This window comes from Coregonus lavaretus (assembly GCF_964263955.1).
Source record: "Coregonus lavaretus genome assembly, chromosome: 4".
Classification (NCBI taxonomy): Eukaryota; Metazoa; Chordata; class Actinopteri; order Salmoniformes; family Salmonidae; genus Coregonus; species Coregonus lavaretus.
In genome coordinates, this window is record NC_139991.1 from 34,606,494 (window position 1) to 34,620,606 (window position 14,113).

The 14,113-nt window shown below is 41.4% G+C and overlaps 1 protein-coding gene across 1 annotated transcript in view; it reads left to right on the forward strand.

The window, feature by feature from the left end:
- Positions 1–14,113, forward strand: part of arhgap24 (Rho GTPase activating protein 24) — a 152,879-nt gene that overhangs the window by 115,807 nt on the left and 22,959 nt on the right. The window contains exon 2 of the mRNA XM_084159389.1: positions 2,759–2,881. Coding sequence (XP_084015515.1) covers positions 2,776–2,881 — 106 coding nt within the window. The 5' untranslated portion in view covers positions 2,759–2,775. The remainder of the gene's footprint in view (positions 1–2,758; positions 2,882–14,113) is intronic.

Sequence of the window (14,113 nt, forward strand, 5' to 3'; positions counted from 1 at the left end):
AGGAGGAGAGGGTATGGCCACCTACCCTGGCTGCCAGAAATCATTATGTTCATTAAATGGGAATCAATCATCAGCTTCATCCCAGAGCCACAACAGTCGGATCAATTGGTAAAGTGTCCTCTCCAAGAAACTAGAGTGGGTGTTTGGAGAGACATGATGCTGTCAGCTGTGTGGTTGGTTGGTTAATTGACTGGTTTAGTGATTGTTTGTCAGGTTTTTCAGCCATGATGTGATTTAATAGGCGGGGGGAAATCCGTCAAAAAGCCAATGGCAAAACACTGTTGTACCCCAATGTTAAAATCTCACAGTATCTTGACCAGTGGAGGTAATTTTCAGTTAGTAAGATGGAGAGGGGAGGGGTCTGACAGTGAAAATACTGTTTAGACTCCTTATCCTACTCAATGACGGCTTGTGTCGCCCAAGACCAAGAGATAGAGACATAGAGCAGTGTTACTAAAAGCATGCACCTGGGCTCCATTTGAGTGAAAGGAGTATTGATACTCATACTGTATTTGGTCCAACTCTGGTCATGTGGTTGGTTGGTTTCATACTGTAGCAATTTGATCTTAGTATGCAGTCACAGTCAGTAGCCTATTTCTTGGTAATGTTATTTTAATTTTTTCTCTCTGCATTGTTGGGAAGGGCCCATAAGTAAGCATTTCACTGTTTCACAGTCTACACCTGTTGTTTACGAACATGTGAGAAATAAAATGTTATAACATTTTATTTCCAATTCCCTCTCAACATTCTTGAACAATGTTTATTTTAATTAATCAACAAGACAGACATTCAGTCGTCCTCGATGACTGAAAACAAATTGATATTCCATTTACATTCCATTTAATGTGTTATTGTATAGTCTCGTTCACTATCCATATGGTTTGGGATGAGTCGGACCACAGAGTGAAGGAAAAGCAGCCAACAAGTGCTCAGCATATGTGGGAACTCCTTCAAGACTGTTGAAAAAGCATTCATCGAGGCAAAGGGTGGCTATTTGAAGAATCTCAAATATAATATATATTTTGATTTGTTTAACACTTTTCTGGTTACTACATGATTCCATATGTGTTATTTCATAGTTTTGATGTCTTCACTATTATTCTACACTGTAGAAAATAGTAAAAATAAAGAAAAACCCTTGAATGAGTAGGTTTTCTAAAACTTTTGACCGGTAGGCTCCTTTACGGAGAATGGTTCTATAAAGAACCTTCCTCAATCTTAAAGGTTCTTTGTAGAACCTTTTGGAGAACCATACAGGCTTTTTTATTTTGGTTAGCCATATTACATTGTTTAAATTCCATATATGTTAATATTGTGTTAATTGACAAGTTGAATCAGGTGTGCTAGCCCTGAAATGGCTGGGGCTCCAGGAGGAGAAAATTGATGTAGACAACATTTCTCAATTGACATAAGGCCGTATGTGAGTCTTTCACAAGACACTGTCACTTGCCATATTTACAATTAATAGCATAACACAACAGATTAGAAAAACTGGAATGACACTCACTCACGGTTGCACAAAAAGAGCTGTGTGCAAACCACGTCTGTCACGATCGTTATTAGAGGCAGACCAAGGCGCAGCGTGATAGGCGTACATCTTTTAATGAGTACTTTACACCAACAACAAAACAACAACAAAACGATACGTGAAGTCTAAAGGTTCACCAACACAAACCTATACAGAACAAGATCCCACAATCAACTGTGCAAAACAGGCTGCCTAAGTATGGTTCCCAATCAGAGACAACGAGCAACAGCTGCCTCTGATCGGGAACCACCCTGGCCAACATAGATCTAAACGATCTAGACAGAAAACAAGGAACAACTAAACATAGGAACTAACACCCTGGCTCAACATTAAAGAGTCCCCAGAGCCAGGGCGTGACAACGCCCCAAGATTCATCACCCTTCCCAGATAATCCTTGAGGAACCCTCTTTTCTTAGTCTGTAGCCCTAAATGGGAATCCATACTTGGATCAATTCCATTGAAATTATGATGTAAACGGACCCCAACCCTGTGGAAGTCCAATCCTGCTAGGAAAGAGGGAGGATTTTGATCATGGCTGTCTATTTAGATTTATTTTTAGCAGATTTGTTTTTATCCCGTTAAAGGCAGAGAATAATTTACAGTGTGTCATTATCCTGACTAAGCATATCTGTTAGTTGTCATGCTGCTGTTCTATAAATACATATTTAATAGCTGACAGTTATATATCCTGACTGCTGGATGGAGATCAACGGAGAGGACAGAGCTAGGTCTCTGGAGAGATGTGCCCTTGATGTCACGCACACACACACACACACACACACACACACACACACACACACACACACACACACACACACACACACACACAAACACACGTACACACACTGAGAAAGACACACACACACACACCTAACTGAAGATAGCCCTTGATGTCTGTGTCTGTCTGCACCTTCATCACGTTGGGTTGGTCGGGGTGTCAATGACCCCTCTGTCACCCTGTAATTACAGATCATTATAGCACCACAGACACAGCCACACTGCCAACAAGCATATATTAGGCTACAACTGACACTGTTATTATTGAATATGTCAAGGTGTTGACAACAGGTTTAATTTGACTGTTATGTCATAATATGTTATGTTGTTATTATTACGTTATTCATGTTCTTTCAAAACACAAACTGTTATTATCTAACACTAGGACATTTGGGAGGTTGCTAGTTCGTTATCCTCATGGTTTCTTTTCCTTTCCTTTTCTTCTTCCACCAGGGGGAGACAGGGAGCGGATGACAGCGAATCATGAGACCTACCTTCTTATGGCCAGCACCCAGAATGACATGGAGGATTGGGTAAAGACCATCCGCAGGGTTATATGGGCACCCTTTGGTGGAGGTTAGTACACAGATGATGCATGTAACTGTATGGACCGATTTCCCTAGCATGCTTTTCAGTCCAGGCCTTAATCTGTGTCTGGGAAACTGGCTCTATATGGGTTTTTGTGCAATAAATCATTATCATCTGAGAATACTTGGCAGTGTGAGGAGGGCATGTTTCTGTGATAAAAACCCTGTGCTACTTGTTATATCTAGAGGCTATGAAAGAATTTCTTGCAGAAAATAACACTCAAAATAAACGATCAAATAACGCTGCATTTATTAAGGAATAATTTGGTCTCTGAAATGCCAACAGCAGTTGTGTGTTATAGTGTGCTAAATTAGATCTGAATGGTAGCTTGTAACTTTGTTGTTTCTGACTTGAACTGCTGATGTTGGTGCTTGTGGCAAAGTATGTTATTGATTGCAATCACCCAACACACTGCCCTGGCCCCTGTGTCTGTGTGTGTGTGAGTGAGTATGGCAGGCTCCCAAATTATAACGCTCTGTCCTAGCTGTCCATGGTTCTGTGGCATGAATAGAAGCTCTCTCTCGGCCGACAGACCCTCTTTTTTCAGTGCAGGGAATTTGATGTCTATTGCAGTTGACTGCTCTTCAAAAGGCTGAGTAATTTATCAAAGATGCCACCGGAGAGCTGTGGCTCTGCACTAAAGCCCCCTGGCCTTCGAACACAACACAGCACAGCAGCCTCAGCAGCCAGACTCAAATACAGTATGGGGGGCTTCCTTTGACATATTGTTGCAGTGGTGGTGGAGACCCAAACACACTCAAACATACATACAGACACATACACACAGAGGAAGAGAGAGAGACTGGAGAGAGGCTATTGGAGAGATAATACCCTTGAGATGTGATTAAAATCGTGGGCCATTTCTGTTCGTTCGGTCAGTGCCGTGGAGACAGGGAGCTCCCTTATCCAAAGGGTTTGGCCCAGAATAGCATCAGTAGTTTCTGTCATATTACCACTGAGCTGCTCTGTGATGTTACATTAACCACTGACCCTCTAGGACTCCAACACTCCATAAAGAGAAAGGTTCACTAAAAGAGAGAAGTTCTCTCTTAACTACAATGGAACACGTGCTTCTGGGGCTTTCGGAATCTTTGGGAATGCTACTGTTGCTTTTCAATGAGAAAAATTGGAATTGTGATTTCAGTTTACCGCAACCATTTTGGTAGGCAAACTCTCCATTAACCCACCTGGGCAGTCTGATTAGTCATCCAAGCAAGTACTCCCACAGGACTCCGTCCACCGTGAGACTAGGTCCCAGTGGACTATAGTGAATGTGACCTTACCTGGGCCAAGGTGAAAGTTCACGAGGTCAGCCTAGTCACCAGGTCAGCCAGGTACAATATCACCAACCTCAAAGGGGTTTAGAGTTTCCAGTATGGTCATTGGTCACAGCCACCCAAACCCCTCAGCACCTGTGTTGCTTTCTTTCCGTCTTTCCTTTCACTTGTTCTTTTCTCTGCTCTGCTGTTACTATATTTCTCTATCTGCTTTCTAACTCTCCATTGGTGTCACCTCTGTTCCTTTCTTTACTGATATATTGATGTTGGTTTGGCCTCTGATCCCCAAGTCATTTCTATATGTTCAGCTGCAGCATTAACTTTTTCTCTCTTTTTTAACTTTCAGTATAACTTAAGTCTTAAAAATGACCAGCCTCTGTTATCCTCGAAATCCATATTATTTGTATTCATTATCATTTGGAATATTTTCCTAAAGATCCTGACATTTAGAATAGGTCCTCTTGTAAGTAAAATAATATATTAATTAATAGTAATGAATATATTAATGGTCCTATGTAGCTCAGCTGGTAGAGCACGGCGCTTGTAACGCCAAGGTAGTGGGTTCGATCCCCGGGACCACCCATACACAAAAAAAAAAAGTATGCACGCATGACTGTAAGTCGCTTTGGATAAAAGCGTCTGCTAAATGGCATTTTTATTTAAGAAAGAAATGTGAACTATGTTATATACTTACTGCTACTGACATTTCTATCCTCTCTTCTATGTTGTATTCCCTGTGAGATGGAATGCAAATGTAATCGAATGCCATTTACCAGGTTATTCTGTGTATATTATCTGTATTTACATAACTCGGTAACACTATAAGATTTGAGAAAGGCTAGTAATGATCATTGGTGCTCTCATTAGTGTCCTTGTGTGGATTTCCACACTCAGGAGATATGAGTGTCTGACTCTCTTTTTCATTTGTATAGTTTATCCTCTGTTAGTCAATACCTCACCTAAGGGTGTGCCTTCTTTTATTAGCTCTTGTGTGATCAAAGACTCAGAAGAATATATTTTTAGAGTGTTTGATTTGCACACATATCCAGTTCCCACTGAGCAGAGAGAGAGATGCAACAGGGAGACCTTTTACAGATAAACTTTATGGTATGTTGCCTGTAAAAAAAGAACCCAGTTCATACAGTCTCATTCTTGCCGGGATAAACCTTTTATGTCTCCCGTGCACATTTCAGCAAGTTTAGGAGTGGGAGTATACGTGGGCCGATGTGGGTGGACATCTATTTTAATAAATCCATTGAATATACACCATCACAAAGAAATCCATATTTAATTTGTTTTATGCAGGTCCTAAGAAACATTATTAGACTAATAAAATGTATTTTCAAAAGAATAGAATGGCATATTTTGAGTTTAATTATGTTACTGGTCTGTGCAACCTATAGGCTATATGGCTGTGCCATGCACATGAAATCAATATTGACAGTGCCTTCAGAAAGTATTCACACCCCTTGACTTTTTCCAAAATTTGTTGTGTTACAGCCTGAATTTTAAATGGAATAAATTGAGATTTGTGTCACGGGCCTACACACAATACCCCATAACGTCAAAGTGAATTATGTTTTTAGAGATTTTTACAAATTAATTAAAAATGAAAAGCTGAAATGTCTTGAGTCAATAAGCAGTCAAGCCCTTTATTATGGCAAGGCTTAATAAGTTCAGGAGTAAAAATTTGCTTAACAAGTCACATAATAAGTTGCATGGACTCACTCTGTGTGCAATAATAGTGTTTAACATGATTTTTGAATGACTACCTCATCTCTGTACCCCACACATACAATTATCTGTAAGGTCCGTCAGTCGAGCAATACATTTCAAACACAGATTCAACCACAAAGAGCAGGGAGGTTTTCAAATGCCTCGCAGAAAGGGCACCTATTGGTAGATGGGTAGAAATAATAAAAGCAAACATTGAATATCCATTTGAGCATGATGAAGTTATTAATTACACTTTGGATGGTGTATCAATGCACCCAGTCACTACAAAGATACAGGCGTCATTCCTAACTCAGTTGCCAGAGAGGAAGGAAACCGCTCAGGGATTTCACCATGAGGCCAATGGTGACTTTAAAACAGTTACAGAGTTTAATGGCTGTGATAGGAGAAAACTGAGGATGGATCAACAACAATGTAGTTACTCCACAACACTAACCTAAATGACAGAGTGAAAAGAAGGAAGCCTGCACAGAAGAAAAATATTCCAAAACATGCATCATGTTTGCAATAAAGTAAAATAATAAATAAAGTAAAACTGCAAAAAATGTGGCAAAGGAATTAACTTTATGTCATGAATACTAAGCGTTATTTTTGGGGCAAATCCAACACAACACATCACTGAGTACAATTCTTCATATTTTCAAGCACGGTGGTGGCTGCATCACTAGGGAGTTTTTTATTATAAAAAGAAGCAGAACAGAGCTAAGCACAGGCAAAATCCTAGAGGAAAACCTGGTTCAGTCTGCTTTCCAACAGACACTGTTCACCTTTCAGCAGGACAATAACCTAAAACACAACGCCAAATATACACTGGAGTTGCTTACCAAGATGACATTGAATATTCCTGAGTGGCCTAGTTACAGTTTTGACTTAAATCGGTTTGAAAATCTATGGCAAGACTTGAAAATAGCAACGATCAACAATCAACATGACAGAACTTGAATAATATATACAGTACAAGTCAAAAGTTTGGACACACCTACTCATTCAAGGGTTTTTCTTTATTTTTTCTATTTTCTACATTGTAGAATAATAGTGAAGACATCAAAACTATGAAATAACACATATGGATTCATGTAATAACCCAAAAAGTGTTAAACAAATCAAAATATATTTGAGATTTTAGATTCTTCAAAGTAGCCACCCTTTGCCTTGATAACAGCTTTGCACACTCTTGGCATTCTCTCAACCAGCTTCATGAGGAATGCTTTTCCAACAGTCTTGAAGGAGTTCCCACATATGCTGAGCACTTGTTAGCTGCTTTTCCTTCACTCTGCGGTCCAACTCATCCCAAACCATCTCAATTGGGTTGAGGTCAGGTGATTGTGGAGGCCAGGTCATCTGATGCAGAACTCCATCACTCTCCTTCTTGGTAAAATAGCCCTTACACAGCCTGGAGGTGTGTTTTGGGTCATTGTCCTGTTGATAAACAAATGATAATCCCACTAAGCGCAAACCAGATGGGATGGCATATCGCTGCAGAACGCTGTGGTAGCCATGCTGGTTAAGTGTGCCTTGAATTCTAAATAAATCACTGACAGTGTCACCAGCAAAGCACCCCCACAACATCACACCTCCTCCTCCATGCTTCACGGTGGGAACCACACATGCGGAGATCTTCCGTTCACCTACTCTGCGTCTCACAAAGACACGGAGGTTCGAACCAAAAATCTCACATTTGGTCTCATCAGACCAAACAACAGATTTCCACCGGTCTAACGTCCATTGCTCGTGTTTCTTGGCCCAAGCAGGTCTCTTCTTCTTATTGGTGTCCTTTAGTAGTGGTTTCTTTGCAGCAATTCGACCATGAAGGCCTGATTCACACAGTCTCCTCTGAACAGTTGATGTTGAGATGTGTCTGTTACTTGAGCTCTGTGAAGCATTTATTTTGGCTGCAATCTGAGGCTGGTAGCACTAATGAACTTATCCTCTGCAGCAGAGTTAACTCTGGGTCTTCCTTTCCTGTGGCGTTCCTCATGAGAGCCAGTTTCATTATAGCGTTTGATGGTTTTTGCGACTGCACTTGAAGAAACTTTCAAAGTTCCTGGAAATTTCCGGATTGACTGACCTTCATGTCTTAAAGTAATGATGGACTGTTGTTTCTCTTTGCTTATTGGAGCAGTTCTTTCGATAATATGGACTTGGTCTTTTACCAAATACGACTATCTTCTGTATACCACCCCTACCTCGTCACAACACAACTGATTGGCTCAAACGCATTAAGAAGGAAATAAATTCTACAAATAAACGTTTAATAAGGCATACATGTTAATTGAAATGCATTCCAGATGACTACCTCATGAAGCTGGTTGAGAGAATGCCAAGAGTGTGCAAAGCTGTCATCAAGGCAAAGGGTGGCTACTTTGAAGAATCTCAAATGTAAAATATATTTAGATTTGTTTAACACTTTTTTGGTTACTACATTATTCCATATGTGTTGTTCAATAGTTATTATGTCTTCCCTATTATTCTACAATGTAGAAAATAGTAAAAAGTAAAATAAAACCCTTGAATGAGTAGGTGTGTCCAAACTTTTGACTCATACTGTATATTGTACAATCCAGGTGTGCAAAGCTCTTAGAGACTTACCCAGAAAGACTCACAGATTTAATCGCTGCCCAAGTTGTTTCTAACATGTATTGACTCAGGGGTGTTAATACTTATGTAAATGAAATTTCTGTATTACATTTTCAATACATTCGTAAACGTTTCGAAAAACATGTTTTCACTTTGTCATTATGGGTTATTGTGTGTAGATGGGTGAGAGAAAAAACATATATTTAATCCATTTTGAATTTTAGCTGTAACACAACAAAATGTGGAATAAGTCAAGGGGTATGAATACTTTCTGAAGACACTGTATTTTGTTCATTAAACAGACACACTTAGCCTATACAGATTCACAGTCAACACACATATATTTTAAAATAGGCTAAGAATATAATGAAATATAACAGAATAAAATATAATATAAAATATATATATTTTGTAAAACAGAGCCCAAGGCAAGCCATGCGTTTCTAATCCACGTTTCATCTCTGTCCTACCCTCACTTCGCTTTGTTAGGGAGCAGGCGTAGGGTCTTACACTCAATGTATCTTCGTCATGATACCGATAGAAAATAATAGCAATCTATATCTTCAAAAGCATGTGAGTCTTGTGTTCATATTTCACAACCTCCGCTGGCTTTTGGAGTTGTCTATACGCGATCTAGCAAAAATAATAGGCCTACATTTGATTTAGGCTACATTATTGCATGCTAAATGTTTCTGATCAATGATAGATGAGCAAACGAATAGCTGAGCTATACCACCTCCACTTATTTGCCCAGCCAGAGAATTAACCAAATATACAGATGGAGATTCAGTGAAACAAAATCACATTGATTGATTAAGGCAAGTCACAGACTTTTGGTTAGGAGTAGGCCTAGGCCACAAAGCAACTGTGAGTGAAGAGCAAAATAATCCACTTGTTAAGCTACATAACATGCTGGCAAAATGTCCTGATCAGTGCTAATAAATGAGCCAACTAGACAAGATGATTATGAGCAGCACTCACCTCAACTTCACTAACATTTCAACAGCCTAATTGTAGTCTAACTAAAATCCAAACAGAGATTCAGTGAAAAGAAAAATCGGACATTGATTGATTTATCAAGAAGAGTCCCCACGTTTGTCTCAAAGCAGAGCGAAACGGTGCTAAAATAGTTGACCACACGTGAGTAGGCTATTACTTCAAATGTAGCCTATTATATCAATTGTATGACTTTGGGATTTTCAGTAAATAACAATTTGATGCCTTCGATTACATTAGCCTACTTATTCCAATATTTTTGTAATTCACTGATATTTATTCCCACAGTAATTCTTTATGGATCCATCCAATTATGTGTTGGGCTATGCGAAGAGATGGGTGAAGTGACATGCCTCGCAAAGTTTACAACTGCCAGGAGGATAGTAGTAACCGGCGCTGCCTAGCAAACATCAAGAGCTAAAGAGCGTTACGCGAAAATAAAAGTTTAGGCTTTGATACCGGTAACAACTTTCAGATATAAAGAAAAGGCGGAAAAAAGTTGGCTGGATGCTAAAGTTGGCAGAAAAACAGCTTGGTCTGGAAGGTGTATAATATTACATAGGGCTTTCTATTGTGAAGAGACCACACACACACACATACACACACCACTCAAACAAATCACTCCAATATGCTGAACTTGAGACTATAGCCCCATGAAATAGTTTAAAGGCATGCATTTCTTGGCTTTTGCTGAAAGGAGTGGGGCTGACCAGCCGTAACCGTTACACAATACAATAGGTCAAGTCCTCCTGATGAGCCATGGCTAGACAGAGCTGAGAGAGCTGGCTGCTGCCTCCCCCCTTTCTCCATCTGCCTCCCCTCCCTTCCCCAGAACTCCACCAATCTAGAGTAGGGGAACTCGGCCAGGGAACACAGTCAGCAGAGAGAGAGGGAAGAGTAGAGAGAGAGAGAGAAGTGGACTCCTCTACAGTGCTACATGTCAGCAGCTCTCTCCCAGCCTTGTCTCTGTCAGATCCACAAGTTGTTTTCCTTCAATAATTTTCCAGCATGGATTAAAGCAGACTCTGGAGGACTTTGTGGAGGGCTTTGGCTCAGTCAAGTGATCACCATGAGAGAGCACAGTGGGAATGATTAGCACTAGTGTGTGTGTGTGTGTGTGTGTGTGTGTGTGTGTGTGTGTGTGTGTGTGTGTGTGTGTGTGTGTGTGTGTGTGTGTGTGTGTGTGTGTGTGTGTATGTGTGTGTGTTTGTGTGTGTGCCAGACAACTCAGGGCAGGGCAGTGAGAGGGGGCTCTCTCTCTCCCTTTCTCTCTGTCTGGCTTTACTGGATGTTTGGACTGACAAAGGCTAGAGAATGGAGGGTTAGGCGGACAAGAGGACTGTGCTGTGTGGAGTGGAGAGGCACGTGTGTAAGCCAGAACCGCTCAGCTCAGCAAGCAGTCAGCTTGAGGAGTTGGCCTGGCAGGACCTGTGAGTGTTGAAGAAGGTTACTAATTGCCTGTGGTAAAGCTGCCACTCCAATTTCCACTCCAGACCAGACTGCCGACCAGCCGGGGAGTCTGTGTCAAAGTCAGAGCGAAGTGGACTCTCTTCACCTTGCCCAGCCAAAATCCAGGAGGATTTGTGTGTTTGAATCCAGCCTTCCGCCTCTGCTGCTAATACAGACACAGATCTACACATGCAGGCACGCATACACACGTGCACACACACACTCACGTGCACACACACACTCACGCACACACACACACATGCACACACACACACACACAGACCTGCTACATGTGACCTCTGGATAACACTCTCGGACTCATGACCAGCCGTCTGAATTTCTACTGAGATGACCTGATTTTTCATCCTCTTGCTGCTTTTCATCCCTTTATGGTTTCATTCACTTTGTGGCTTATGTGTGTGGTCATGTGACAGTGGTATTCTCAGACTGAGACTAGGACTGTGGACATTGAAGTGCAAGATTTGGGGAGAACTGAAAACACATTATTTTATTAAAAATTTTCTCACTTTCGTTTCGGAAAGAAAGGACAGAAGCAGAAGACTGGTGTTCCAAGGGGAGAGAAAACAACAGAACAAACTAAAACTGTATTTTTCTGATTTCTGTCTTCTCATCATAGCAGCACCCCTGCTGTGTTACTGAAAGATAGAAATGGAGTAACTAATACCTCCCTGAAAACCTGAAATGATGAGAAAGTTGTCAGGCCCATGGGACATGCCTGTCATCATCACATCTCTCTTTACATCTCTCTCTATCTGGCCTTTCTGATCGCACAGCTACTGGATAACTGTTCGGTTCCCTCGTCAATCTACAATGCTGGAGCACAGGGACTTTAAACTGTGTGCCTCCGGTGCGCTGACTTACCATAGCTTTATTAATCGGAGCATCTACCGGAAAATTAGAAGTTGTGTCAGCTTCAAGAGGGGTGAGTTGAACATGTCATGACTCATCTGGGCACGGTGGTGCGTGAAGAGACGGTCGTAGTACATGAGTTATGAGCTCATATACCAGAATAGTTTAACCACTTCTCTCTAATAAAAATCTACTGTGTTATGTGTCTTCAAATATCTTCTTGCCAGAATAGAACATGACAATTTCTTGCTCCTTTTTGTTATAAACGTACTGCTGTGAGATATACTATCAGGGAGAGTATATAAGATATATACTGTATATAAGAAAGTATTCAGACCGCTTTACTTTTTCCACATTTTGTTGCATTACAGCCTTATTCTAAAATGTATTAAATTGTTTTTTTCCCCTCATCAATCTACACACAATACCCCATAATGACAAAGCAAAAACAGGTTATAAGAAATTTGACATTTATATAAGAATTCAGACCCTTTACTTCCTTGTTGAAGCACCTTTGGCAGCGATTACAGCCTTGACTCTTCTTGGGTATTACACTACAAGCTTGGCATACCTGTATTTGGGGAGTTTCTCCCATTCTTCTCTGCAGATCCTCTCAAGTTCTGTCAGGTTGGATGGGGAGTGTTGCAGCACAGCTATTGTCAGGTCTCTCCAGAGATGTTCGATCGGGTTCAAGTCCGGACTCTGGCTGGGCCACTCAACGACATTCAGAGACTTGTCCCGAAGCTACTCCTGTGTATTCTTGGCTGTGTGCTTAGGGTCGTTGTCCTGTTGGAAGGTAAACCTTTGCCCCAGTCTGAGGTTCTGAGCACTCTGGAGCAGGTTTTCATCAAGGATCTCTCTGCACTTTGCTCCGTTCATCTTTGCCTCGATCCTGACTAGTCTCTCAGTCCCTGCCGCTGAAAAACATCCCAGAGCATGATGCTACCACCACCATGCTTCACCATAGGGATGGTGCCAAGTTTCCTCCAGACATGATGCTTGGCATTCAGGCAAAATAATTCAATCTTGGTTGCATCAGACCAGAGAATGGTCTGAGAGTCCTTTAAGTGCCTTTTGGCAAACTCCAAGCGGGCTGTCATGTGACTTCTACTGAGGAGTGACTTCCGTCTGGCCACTCTACAATAAAGGCCTGATTGGTGGAGTGCTGCAGAGATGGTTGTCCTTCTGGAAGTTTCTCCCATCTCCACAGAGGAACTCTAGAGCTCTGTTAGAGTGATCATCGGGTTCCTGGTCACCTCCCTGACCAAGGCCCTTCTCCCCCGATTGCTCAGTTTGGCCGGGCGGCCAGCTCTAGGAAGGGTCTTGGTGGTTACAAACTTCTTCCATTTTAGATTGATGGAGGCCACTGTGTTCTTCAGGGCCTTCAATTCTGCAGAATTCTTTGGGTACCCTTCCCCAGATCTGTGCCAAGACACAATCCTGTCTCTGCGCTCTACGCACAATTCCTTCGACCTCATGGCTTGGTTTTTGCTCATATAGATAGGTGTGTGCCTTTCCAAATCATGTCCAATCAATTGAATTTACCACAGGTGGACTCCAATCAAGTTGTATAAACATCTCAAGGATGATCAATGGAAACAGGATGCACCTGACCTCAATTTTGAGTCTCATAGCAAAGGGTCTGAATACTTATGTAAATAAGGTATTTCTGTTTTTTATTTGTAATAAATTAGCAACATTTTCTAATAACCTGTTTTCACTTTGTCATTATGGGGTATTGTGTGTAGATTGCTGAGTTTTAAAAAAATATTTAATCAATTTTAGAATAAGGCTGTTACCTAACAAAATGTGGAAAAAGTCAAGGGGTCCGAATACTTTCCGAAGACACTGTGTATATATATATATTTTTACATTGACATTTACAATTTTAGTCATTTAGCTGACGCTCTTATCCAGAGCGACTTACAGTTAGTGAGTGCATACATATTTATTTATTATACTGGCCCCCCCGTGGGAAATGAACCCACAACCCTGGCGTTGCAAACGCCATGCTCTACCAACTGAGCTACATCCCTGCCGGCCATTCCCTCCCCTACCCTGGACAACGCTGGGCCAATTGTGCGCCGCCCCATGGGTCTCCCGGTCGCGGCCGGCTACGACAGAGCCTGGATTCGAACCAGGATCTCTAGTGGCACAGCTAGCACTGCGATGCAGTGCCTTAGACCACTGCGCCACTAAATAAACTAAAGTAAAAAATTCAATAAAAAGTAACACAATAAAAACGAGGCTATATACAGGGGGTACCGGTACCGAGTCAATGTGCGGGGGTACAGGTTAGTCGAGGTAATTTGTACAT